Consider the following 12730-nt stretch of genomic DNA (forward strand, 5'->3'; position numbering starts at 1 on the left):
GGCCGTGGTCAGGAGCACGCTGAGAGCAAGGGCATGCCTGGCAGAGAAGGATTATGGATAAAGAAATGAGGCAGGTGCACCCACCATGATTGGTTCCAGATCTCAGGTGTCTCTGTGACATCACCAGCAAACTCCAGCACATTTCACCCAAGGTTGAAGAGCTCTCTGAGGAGATCTGACTGGGCATTGGCTCGAGCAGGCTTTCTTCACTGGGGATTGGCTGACAAGGGTGGCAGTCACTCATGGAGGATGGGTTAGGTGCATGGTCAGCACACTCCGGATACTGACAAACAGGTGTGTTGATTTAGAGATCTCTTGGAAAGTTGTTGCATTTCTGATTGCTTTGTTGCTTTGATGCATTTTGCCTTTGCGACCCCTGGCCTCAGAGGTTGCAAAATGAGTACCTGGAAAACAGAGGCTGCTCCTTCTCATGGACGTGGTGAGGACCCACCTTCCTGGTTTTCTGTCAATTTGTTACTACCCAAAGAGTGAATAATATTATTTACTATTTGTGTAATAAAAATGGAGTCCAATTAGCTGGAATATGACCCTCCCTGGCAGGTGAGGTAAGTAAAAATGGTTTTAAATGTATGTTGTGTGTGTGCTTGCAGATGACAGTGTGTTTATGTGAAAGAGAGTGTGTGAATTTGTGTGCATGTGTAAGCATGTATGTGCCAAAGGAAAGGTTCAATGGCGTGTGATGTCACTTCTGCTACTCCTGGCAATTTGGTGAATTGAGGCCCATGTCCTTAACAGGGGCTCTGGGAAAGTCCAGGTAACTAGCACGTCCTGTAACCTAGCAAATCCTGGTAACAAGCAAGTCATAGTAAGTAGCAGCTCCTGTTAACTAGCAAGTCCTGCTAGCTAGCAACTCCTGATAACTAGCAAGTCCTGCCAACTAGCAACTCCTGGTAACTAGTAAGTCCTGCTACCTAGCTACTCCTGGTAACTAGCACCAATCACACCCCATTTTAAAATTACAGATGGTTTACCTCTATCAAGTAACGAATATAACTATGTTTGGCTGTTTAATAAATATTTAAACAGCTGGAACTGTGTGGCATGATGAGTTGTTGGTATTTTGTTTTTTAAGCATGCTTTTGCAACGTTGTGTTAAATTAGTTTGCAATGTTCTCTTGTTGTGCAACTCTGGTTTCTGCGTCCATATTGACATCCTGAAGTGTGATCCTGAGATGCAGCCCTGCTTTTCTGGGTCTGAAACAAGGATCTCCTACAGGGATGTCCAACATAGGTGCAGAAGGGCAACACCTATGAGGACCCGCAGATAATGAATCGAAATGGAAATAATTTGCATAGTTAGTGATTATCCTGAAAATGTGGCATAGAGCCAGATCTGTGAGCCTGTGCAGGAGACCCTTGGTCTAGAAGGGAAGGAGTTTTAGAGATACCCAAAGGATGGACAGACGAATCACCAAAGTCGATTGTGGATGGCAAAAAAAACATTCACACATTATTGGTACATTTTTGGTGCATTTCAAGTAATCTTTATTGTTCCGAAGCATACACAGCAATGCAGTGACCTCAGAACCAGGGGACCTGTCACAGACAGCAATGGTGGCAGCAAGCCAGAGGGCGTGATGGAGTGAGGTCTTTGGAAGAGGGAAAGAAGGGCCTGTGGCATCATGGAGTAAGTTCTTGGCATGATGGAGTAAGTTCTTGGGAAAAGGGAAAAAAGCGCCTGTTGCATGATAGAGCAAGGTCTTTGGAAGTAGGATATCAGCACCTCTGGCGTGATGGAATAAGGTCTTTGGAAGAGTGGCATGAGTGTCCCTGGCGTGATGGAATAAGGTCTTTAGAAGAGAGACATGAGTGCCGCTGGCATGATGGAATCAGGTCTTTGTAAGAGGGACATGAGTGTCCCTGGCATGATGGAGTAAGGTCTTTAGAAGATGGACATGAATGCCCCTGGTATGATGGAGTAAGGTCTTTGGAAGAGGGACATGAGTGCCCATGGCATGATGGAGTAATGTTTTTGGAAAAGAGAAATGAGTGCCCCTGGCAGTACGGAAGACCTTTGGCATGATGGCGTGAGTTCCTTGGAAGAGGTACAGGGGTGCCTCTGGTGTGATGGAATAAAGATTTTGGAAGAGAGACAGGTATGCTTCTAGCGTGATGAAGTAAGGTATTTGGAAGAGGTACAGCAGCACCTCTGTCATGATGAAATACGCCTTTGGAGGGGAACAGGAGCGCTTCCGGCATGATAGAATAAGGTATTTGGAAGAGGGATAGGAGCACCTCCAGCATGATGGAGCAATGTCTTTGGAATAGGCACAGAAGAGCCTCCGGCGTGATGGAGTATGGTCTTTGGAAGAGGGATAGGAGCACTCCTGGCATGATGGGGTAAGGCCTTGGGAACAAGGAAAAGAGGGCCCGTTGCTTGATAGAGTGAGGCTTTTGGAAGAGGGACACAACCACGTGTTGGGTGATGGACTAAGGTCTTTGGAAGAGACAAATGAGCGCCTATGGCATGATGGAGAATTTTCTTTGGAAGCAGATGGAAGACCTTTGGCATGATGGAGTGAGGTTTTTGGAAGGGGTACAGGTGCTCTTCTGGTGTGATAGAATAAAGATTTTGGAAGAGAGACAGGTATGCTTCTAGTGTGATGGAATAAGGTATTTGGAAGAGGTACAGCAGCACCTCTGTCATGATGAAATAAGGCCTTTGGAGAGGAATAGGAGCGCTTCTGGCATGATGAAGTAAGGTATTTGGAAGAGGTATAGGAGCGCCTCCGGCATGATGAAGTAAGGTCTTTGGAAGAGGGATAGGAGCACCTCTGGCACAATAGAGTAAGGTCCTCGGAAGAGGGATAGGATCACCTCTGGCATAATGAAGTAAGGTCTTTGGAAGAGGAATAGGAGGTCCTCCGGCATGGTGGAGAAAGGTCTTTGGAAGAGGGATAGGAGGGCCTCTGGCATGATGGAGAAAGGTCTTTGGAAGAGTTATAGGAGTGCCTCCGGCATGATGGAGTAAGGTCTTTGGAAGAGTTATAGGAGTGCCTCCAGCATGACGGAGTAAGGTCTTTGGAAGAGGGATAGGAGCACCTCTGGCATGATAGAGTACAGTCTTTGGAAGAGGAATAGGATGGCCTCCGGCATGATGGAGTAAGGACTTTGGAAGAGGGATAGGAGCACCTCTGGCATGATGGATTAAGGTCTTTGGAAGAGGAACAAGAGTGCATCTAATATGATGAAGTAAGGTCTTTGGAGAAAGGACAGTAAGGCCTTAGGTGTGTTGGAGTAAGGTCTTTGCAAGAGGTACAGAAACGCCTCTGGCATGATGGAGTAAGGTCTATGGAAGAGGGATAGAACCCCCTCTGTTGAAAGGAGAATTTCAGGCAGAACTAAAGAGGGGGAAATATGAAGGCAAAGGCTAAATGGACAAGAAAATGGGCGAAATAAGTAAGAGCAGAATTTGTGAAGGAGAAATGTGTGGGGGCAAATACATTCAAAAAGACAAAAAGGCCACAGGAGTTTCCTTTCACAGTCAGTGTGCCGCAGGTGGGGCAGGAGGAGGAAGGAGGTTAAAAGTTGAACAAGGAGGGGTTTGGAAAAGGCTGATTTGAATGATGGAACGAAGGTGGGTTGAGCAGAGGCTGGACGGTTGAGCGGATAAAGACAATTGTGTGATTAAAGATGGGAAATTAATGGATTATTTAGCTAATGACTGTAATTAATCAATTAACTGACTTATTAATTAGTGACTGGGGTGAACCATATGTGGAGGCTGGCAGCTCAGACTGAAAAAACATTAGGCACTGACTTACTTAAGAATGAAAGATTTGGTAGTTACAAGATGCACAATTATTGTGTCCATCTGAAGGGCAAGGTGTCTGCCTTTGCAGATGTTGACAGAGCAGGCGTTCCACAGTTGTGTAGCATGAATCACAAAATGGCGACCACCTAGTTACATGCTCCTGGGAGTGTGAATTTTAGAAGTTTACTTTTCCTGTTGGACCAGGGAGGGTCCTGGATGGTGCATTGTATGCTGTTCCTGAAGGCATCTGTCTCATTTTATGTGAATCGGTGCATTTGCAAGTGACATGACGATTCTTAGTAGGATCTGGCTTATCAGTGTACCCAAAGAGAGGATCTTTGCTTGGGTCATATGGAAGCTTTTTTTCTCTGACTACTACTGACTGCAGGAGAAAATGGAGGATGTGGGTGAAGACACCTCCAGAGTCTTTAAGGATTCGAGGGTGGCCCCCACACACCTGTGGGTTTAAGAATCAGAGAATCAGTGAGAGAATGATGGTGGAAGATTTGATGAGAAGGATGAAGCAGCGTAGATTAGAAATTATTGAAGGTGGCGGTGTGGTGCGGTGTGCACCTGGTTACAACCAGTGAGAAGGTGGAAAATGAAGGGTGCCAAACGAGTGATGGAGAGAGTGAGGAAGTGGGGAGGGAGGGCAAAGGAGAGTCAGCGGGAAGCATTGGTAGGTACTGGAGATTGCACTTTGAAGATGGTGCACAGCACATGATACTGTTTGTCACCGAAGAGAGGGAACACCATGTAGGGCGCCATGAAGCAGATGGAGATGGTTAATACGTCAGTATTTACTGTAGATTGCCAGGATGTGCTCCTTGTCCTTAGGTTTGTAGCTGCCAACACCTGTTGGGAAAAGAGGACACTGGAGTGAGGAGAAGAGGAAGATGGATGTTGAAAAGTCAAAAAGGTTCATGAACTAAACAAAACTTTACCTAATTGAGGTTGTGGGAGAGACAGACAAGGGGTGGAATCTGTGATATACCAGGGAGGAATTAGGGTCACTACTCATGTTTTGGTGCATTCAGTTCTTGAAGTATCTAGTTTAGGTCTTGCCCGCAGACAGCTTTAACTGTCTGGAAGTCCTATTGTTACCAATACAGAACACAGAATAACATATAAAAACTCTACAGAGAGAAGAAATGGCCATTGGACCAGCCCCCTTTAGCCAGTGGCTTTCATGGAATTTTCAGGGGTTGCCGTTGCGTGGATCCTTCCGTTCATCATGTCCACGGTGGACAGTTACATTGTCCTATTATTGTATTAGTGTTTCCATTACCTTTCGGTGAGAGGACCATCAAGAAGTATTTCTATACACCTGTCTCCACATTACCTGTTTTCACACTTCTTCTCCATTTTCCAACTTTCCTTTTGCTCCTCTCTTTCCTGTCCTATTGTTTTCCATTTGCTGCCCTCTACACCCTTTTCCAGCAGCAAAAGCTCCTCACTCCAGCCACTGCTCCCATCTCCTGCCCTGTCATGGCTGCTCATCATCACTTCACCTTCCCATCCCTCATCACTCCGTCACTGCTGCAGCCCCCCAATGACTCCTCGTCTGTGTTCTGCTTCCTGACCTGTAATCGCTCCCCGTTATTGGTTAACTACATGCGGAGGGATAGGGCATATTGGGAGTGCCACTGATTACAACCACCACCAAGAAACAGCATGGGGCCACTGCTAGTGGGTCAGCACTGCATGTAGGGTGCGCTGTACACAGGGATAGCTTACATGCTCTATAGTGGTTCTTCATCCTGAGGGAGGGCTTTCCTAGCAATGCTGCAGCTTGCTGGAGCTCTACCTGCAGCAGGTGGAGTTCACACCCAAACACCACATGTGCACTACCTTCCTCATAGGCAGTACCGGGGTCTACACTGAGATCGTATCCTTCTACCCAACCTTGGCGCTACCCAACTATGCCGAACTGAACAAGTTCAAGAAGCCATTGTATCTAGGTCATCTTCCTGTAAAGTGGCTCTGATGAACTCTTTGTGGGATGCAGTGGCTCTGTGTGCACAACCATAGCAGAGAAGCACAGGCAGGATGTTGAGGTAGTGGAGAAGCACCAACTAAAATCTCTCATTTACCCACTATTGTGTGTGCTCTTTTCTATCCTGAGCTTGCTTCCTTTCTTTATCTTTGCTGTTCCCTTCTAATTCCCATCTTTATTTTTACACGTCAGTGTCTCACTACGTCTTTTTTGCAACTAACTTAAAACTGAATGTGAAAAAGCTAAACTGTTGAAACTTTAATAGCTGGAAAGCTTTTGCTGTATTTGTCAATCTTCTATGCCAAAATCGCCTCTCTAGTTGTGCATTTAACTATAAATTCCACAGTAAGATCATTTTGGAGCAGTAACATCTCTTTAACCTCAAACAGAGGTCTGTTGTTTTGCAAGAAAGCAGCCTCATTCAGTTGACCAAGCGGTCACTGTCTATAGTGAGGAACTTGTGCAAATGGACATTTTATTCCTCTGAAGGGATAATATTTTTCCCTGCTGGGAAAGCCCTTCTTCTCCAGCCCAAGAAAACCGGTGGTTGATCTGATACTCTTCCCATCCAAAGGGGGTTTACGCCAACCTTTGGCTGGAATAAAGTTGCAACGATTGATAGGGTCATGACGGGAATCATCAGAGTTCCTGCCCCTCCCCCGCAAACCTATATTTTGTAGGTGTCCCCATACTGTCAAGGCACACACAACACTTTGGAATGACCATGTGCTACTCTTCGAGTGGGATTTATGGCTGCAGAGATTTCCACATGCTTGGCAGAAATCTCCACCCTCATAAATGAGTGGGTTTACACCTGCTAGGAATCCGTTTGTGAATTCCTGGAAGGCTTAGGAAAAGTAAAGTTGATCATAAAAGTATACTTGTTACTAAACTTTCTTTGTGAATGAGCTCCTGAAAGTGTAAGTAACTACTTGTAAACAGACCCTATTGCGATCATGTTAGCTGTTGGCTTGCGCAGTTTGTTTGATTCCAGCTCTGTAGAAAGAGAAGGCTGGAGAAGTCTCAATGGAAACTCTTGGCAGTATTGGACTTTGTTTTGTGAGCTCTGGTCTGGGCTGGTTAACTCTTCCCGTGGTTCATGGGTAACCAGTATTAATCCTCGTTTGGTATCCCTTGGAGAAGATAAGTGGGTGCTCCTAGTTGGTCTGTTCAATCCCATCTAAGATGTGAGTAGAACCATATAACAGTTTCACTAGTTTTATTTCCTGACTTTGTACAAGCTCTGGCTGTTCCTCAGGGAGAAACCTCCACACTGGAGGTCTCTCAAGCAAACCTCACTTGCTGTTACTGGGTTTGTAAATCTCCCTGGGGACTCCCACAAAGCAGGACCTGGAGGATAGAACTAAGATTCTGGGTCTAATTTAGAGTTTGGCGGAGAGGGTTACTCCATCACAAATGTTACGGATGTCCTGTCCACCGTATTGCAATTCCATTAAAGCCTATGGAACTTGTAATACTGCGGACGGGATATCTGCCACGCTTGAGATGGAGTAACCCCTCTGCCAAACTCTAAATCATGCCCTCTGTTTCTTCCAGTTTGATGCACATCCCTGGGATAGACATGACAGATCATGGTGACTTCAGGGGTATAACATAGGTGGAGCTCTCAAATGAATGGCATGCGCTGTTAAGTGAATGGAGTGAAGTCTAGTAGGGCCACTGTAGGACTCCCTGGTAATAGAGTCCACAGTCCCTGTTTTGAGAGTTTCAGAATCCACCGATAAATTTCACATGGATATTCATGCCTCCTGGTTGAGGGATTCATGAGAGGTAGAACCAATTGATAATACCAGGCAATGTTTCCGTTTTGGTGAATATATTCATTCTATACAGTATTCAGACTGCAAGGCACTCTCGCCAGTGTAGGCGAATGCATTAGGTGCTATGACCCGCTGAGATTGCCATGCAGAGCTTCCTAGATAGGTGGATCTGTGGAATGTATTCCCACTAAATCTCACTCAGCACTTTTTAATGCTATTGTGAGTTAATAGATTATGGCGCTCATTACGACCCCGACAGTCGGTTGTAATGTGACGGTAGTACCGCCAACAGGCTGGCGTTACTTACTGCCACATTATGACATTGGCGAATAGGCTGAAGCCAACCCGCCAATGTACAACTCCGACCGCCATGGCAGTAGCAGCCACCGGGCTGGACATAACAATCTCCAGCCCGGCGGCCGCTATTGTACTGCCGGCGGTATCATGACCCTGCCTACCGCTATGGTTTCCGTGACGTTTGTAACGCCACGAAAACCATGGCGTTAGGCCCTATCAGTGACAGGGAATAAATTCCCTGTCACTGATAGGAGGCCCCCTTCCCCCCTCAACACTCCCCAGACACAACCCCCCTACCCACCTTCATCCACGCTCCCCTTCCCTTCCAACCTCTCCTCCATACACAAACACACACAAACGCAGACACACACTCATTCACACAGACATACACGCATACACACAAATGCCTCCATTCACTCATGCACACACACACACACACAACACCCCCCTCTCCTGTCGGAAACCCCACTTACCTGAATCCACGGGGGCCTCCGGCAGGGAACGGGATGTGGCGCTGTTACCGTCAGCAGCGTGCCCCAGCAGAACACCGCCAGGCCATATTAGTTTTTCATAATACGGCTTGCGGCGGTCTACTGGCGTGGCGCTGCTGGTGGTAGCAGCGCCACCTTAACGCTGTCCGCCAGCATGGCCACAGCCGGATTTCCGCCCTTCTCTTGGGGGAAATCCAGCTGTGGTCATAATGTGGCTGCCAGATGTTTGCGGCGGCGGCAGTCTTTTGGCGTCTGTTGCTGCGGCGGTAGGCGGCTTTTACCATCAATGTCATAATGAGGGCTTATATCCTAAAAGGCTTAGCTCAACCTTACCATGGAAGCCCTGCTCACCTTGTGCCAGAGGCTTCGTCCCACTGAAGAATTGCCAATAAGTTTTGTCTTCCACAGAATCTGCAAGGCCATTGATGGTGGTGACATACACGCCCTGTGGCAACGTCTCTGTTTTAAAACTGAAAAATAATCAAAATGATGTCAAATAAATGCCCCACTCATAGAAATCACATACGTATCTGGAATGGTGTCAAGCAAGAGTAGAGCGAGCAAGTGAGAGTGATGGAAAGAAATTAGAGGAGCGAGGCAGAATGAGCAAGAGAGAACAAGAGAATAAGAAAGAGATGTCGGGGGAGACTGGGTAGTGAGAGAGAAAAGGAAACTAGGATCAAGAGGAAAAGACAGAACAAACAAAGAGAAACAGTGAGAGCTGGACAGAGACAGAAACAGAGTGAGAGGGAGAGAATAGGAGGCTTTGCCAAGAGACAAACTCCTGTCAAGGTTACGAAGTCCCACATGACCGTAAAACCAGCCATGCAAAGAGCTTTCAGGATGTCTACCATAAAGAAGTAGGGCTTGTAAAGGCAGTGAACTCTTTCTACATTTTTCCCTAGGCACAATGACAAGGCTTGTGAACTGTTGACAGGGCTCGTGATCCTGTTTTTTGGATGGTCAGCATGACTCAAGGAAGCCTAGTTAAGAACGCCACAGGCAGGCATAATGGTGTAAGAAATCTTGGGTGCAAAACATGAATACAAAATATGGGCAACATCATCCAAGAGTATTAACCCCTTAGCTGCTGGGCCTTTTCCCCCCCAGTGCTGAGCCCTTTTTTGGCTATTTGGGGTAGTTCGCGCTTAGGGCTTCATAACTTTTTGTCCACATAAGCTAACCACGCCAAATTTGCGTCCTTTTTTTCCAACATCCTAGGGATTCTAATGGTACCCAGAGTTTGTGGTTTACCCTGGAGGAGACCAAGAAAATAGCCAAAATACAGTGAAAATTTAGTTTTTTCCAAAAAAATGGGAAAAAAGGGCCGCCGAAGAAGGCTTGTGGTTTTTTCCCTGAAAATGCCATCAACAAAGGGTTTCTGGTGCTGAAATCACTATCTCCCCACCTTTCAGGAACGGGCAGACTTGAATCAGAAAACCACATTTTCCAACACAAATTTGGCATTTTACTGGGACATACCCCATTTTTACTATTTTTGGTGCTTTCAACCTCCTTCCAGTTAGTGACAGGAATGGGTGTGAAACCAATGCTGGATCCCGGAAAGCTAAACATTTCTGAAAACTAGACAAAATTCTGAATTCAGCAAGGGGTCATTTGTGTAGATCCTACAAGGTTTTCCTACAGAAAATAACAGCTGAAATAAAAAAATATTGAAATTGAGCTGAAAACAACAGCCATTTTTCTTTATGTTTTACTCTGTAACTTTTTCCTGCGATGTCAGATTTCTGAAAGCAATATACCGTTTTGTCTGCTGGACTCTTCTGGTTGCGGGGATATAAAGGGCTTATAGGTTCATCAAGAACCCTAGGTACCCAGAGCCAATAAATGAGGTGCACCCTGCAGTTGGTTTTCATTCTATACTGGGTATACAGCAATTCATTTGCTGAAATATGAGGAGTGAAAAAGAGGTATCAAGAAAACCTTTGCATTTCCAAAATGGGATCAAGATAAGGTTTTGAGGAGCAGTGGTTATTTGCACATCTTTGAATTCCGAGGTACCCATACTAGCATGTGAATTGCAGGGCATTTCTCAAATAGACGTCTTTTTTACACACTCTCTTATATTTGGAAGGAAAAAATGTAGAGAAAGATAAGGGGCAATAACACTTGTTTTGCTATTCTATGTTCCCCCAAGTCTCCCGAAAAAAATGATACCTCACTTGTGTGGGTAGGCCTAGCGCCCGCGACAGAAAATGCCCCAAAACACAACGTGGACACATCCCATTTTTTCACAAAATACAGAGCTGTTTTTTTGCAAAGTGCCTACCTGTGGATTATGGCCTCTAGCTCAGCCGGCACATAGGGAAACCTACCAAACCTGTACATTTTTGAAAACTAGAGACCTAGGGGAATCCAAGATGGGGTGACTCGCGGGGCTCTGACCAGGTTCTGTTACCCAGAATCCTTTGCAAACCTCAAAAAGTGGCTAAAAAAACAAGTTTTCCTCACATTTCGGTGACAGAAAGTTCTGGAATCTGAGAGGAGCCTCAAATGTCCTTCCACCCAGCGTCCCCCCAAGTCTCCCGATAAAAATGATACCTCACTTGTGTGGGTAGGCCTAGCGCCCGCGACAGGAAATGCCCCAAAACACAACGTGGACACATCACAGAAAACAGAGCTGTTTTTTGCAAAGTGCCTACCTGTAGATTTTGGCATCTAGCTCAGCCGGCACCTAGGGAAACCTACCAAACCTGTACATTTTTGAAAACTAGAGACCTAGGGGAATCCAAGATGGGGTGACTCGCGGGGCTCTGACCAGGTTCTGTTACCCAGAATCCTTTGCAAACCTCAAAAAGTGGCTAAAAAAACAAGTTTTCCTCACATTTCGGTGACAGAAAGTTCTGGAATCGGAGAGGAGCCTCAAATTTCCTTCCACCCAGCGTCCCCCCAAGTCTCCCGATAAAAATGATACCTCACTTGTGTGGGTAGGCCTAGCGCCCGCGACAGGAAATGCCCCAAAACACAACGTGGACACATCACAGAAAACAGAGCTGTTTTTTGCAAAGTGCCTACCTGTAGATTTTGGCCTCTAGCTCAGCCGGCACCTAGGGAAACCTACCAAACCTGTACATTTTTGAAAACTAGAGACCTAGGGGAATCCAAGATGGGGTGACTCGTGGGGCTCTGACCAGGTTCTGTTACCCAGAATCCTTTGCAAACCTCAAAAAGTGGCTAAAAAAACAAGTTTTCCTCACATTTCGGTGACAGAAAGTTCTGGAATCGGAGAGGAGCCTCAAATTTCCTTCCACCCAGCGTCCCCCCAAGTCTCCCGATAAAAATGATACCTCACTTGTGTGGGTAGGCCTAGCGCCCGCGACAGGAAATGCCCCAAAACACAACGTGGACACATCACAGAAAACAGAGCTGTTTTTTGCAAAGTGCCTACCTGTAGATTTTGGCCTCTAGCTCAGCCAGCACCTAGGGAAACCTACCAAACCTGTACATTTCTGAAAACTAGAGACCTAGGGGAATCCAAGATGGGGTGACTCGCGGGGCTCGGACCAGGTTCTGTTACCCAAATCCTTTGCAAACCTCAAAAAGTGGCTAAAAAAACAAGTTTTCCTCACATTTCGGTGACAGAAAGTTCTGGAATCTGAGAGGAGCCTCAAATTTCCTTCCACCCAGCGTCCCCCCAAGTCTCCCGATAAAAATGATACCTCACTTGTGTGGGTAGGCCTAGCGCCCGCGACAGGAAATGCCCCAAAACACAACGTGGACACATCACAGAAAACAGAGCTGTTTTTTGCAAAGTGCCTACCTGTAGATTTTGGCCTCTAGCTCAGCCGGCACCTAGGGAAACCTACCAAACCTGTGCATTTCTGAAAACTAGAGACCTAGGGGAATCCAAGGAGGGGTGACTTGCGGGGCTCGGACCAGGTTCTGTTACCCAGAATCCTTTGCAAACCTCAAAAAGTGGCTAAAAAAACAAGTTTTCCTCACATTTCGGTGACAGAAAGTTCTGGAATCTGAGAGGAGCCTCAAATTTCCTTCCACCCAGCGTCCCCCCAAGTCTCCCGATAAAAATGATACCTCACTTGTGTGGGTAGGCCTAGCGCCCGCGACAGGAAATGCCCCAAAACACAACGTGGACACATCACAGAAAACAGAGCTGTTTTTTGCAAAGTGCCTACCTGTAGATTTTGGCCTCTAGCTCAGCCGGCACCTAGGGAAACCTACCAAACCTGTGCATTTCTGAAAACTAGAGACCTAGGGGAATCCAAGGAGGGGTGACTTGCGGGGCTCGGACCAGGTTCTGTTACCCAGAATCCTTTGCAAACCTCAAAAAGTGGCTAAAAAAACAAGTTTTCCTCACATTTCGGTGACAGAAAGTTCTGGAATCTGAGAGGAGCCTCAAATTTCCTTCCAC

General features: G+C 46.3%; 1 protein-coding gene across 1 annotated transcript in view; it reads right to left on the reverse strand.

Moving 5' to 3' along the window:
• Positions 1 to 1485: 1485 nt before the first annotated feature.
• Positions 1486 to 12730, reverse strand: part of LOC138293699 (cobalamin binding intrinsic factor-like) — a 50841-nt gene continuing 39596 nt past the window's right edge. The window contains exons 8-9 of the mRNA XM_069233022.1: positions 8692 to 8810; positions 1486 to 4630 (exon numbers count right to left, since the gene is read on the reverse strand). Of these exons, the coding sequence (XP_069089123.1) occupies positions 4569 to 4630; positions 8692 to 8810 (181 nt within the window). The 3' untranslated portion in view covers positions 1486 to 4568. The remainder of the gene's footprint in view (positions 4631 to 8691; positions 8811 to 12730) is intronic.

The sequence above is a fragment of the Pleurodeles waltl genome, chromosome 4_2 (assembly GCF_031143425.1).
Source record: "Pleurodeles waltl isolate 20211129_DDA chromosome 4_2, aPleWal1.hap1.20221129, whole genome shotgun sequence".
NCBI lineage: Eukaryota > Metazoa > Chordata > Amphibia > Caudata > Salamandridae > Pleurodeles > Pleurodeles waltl.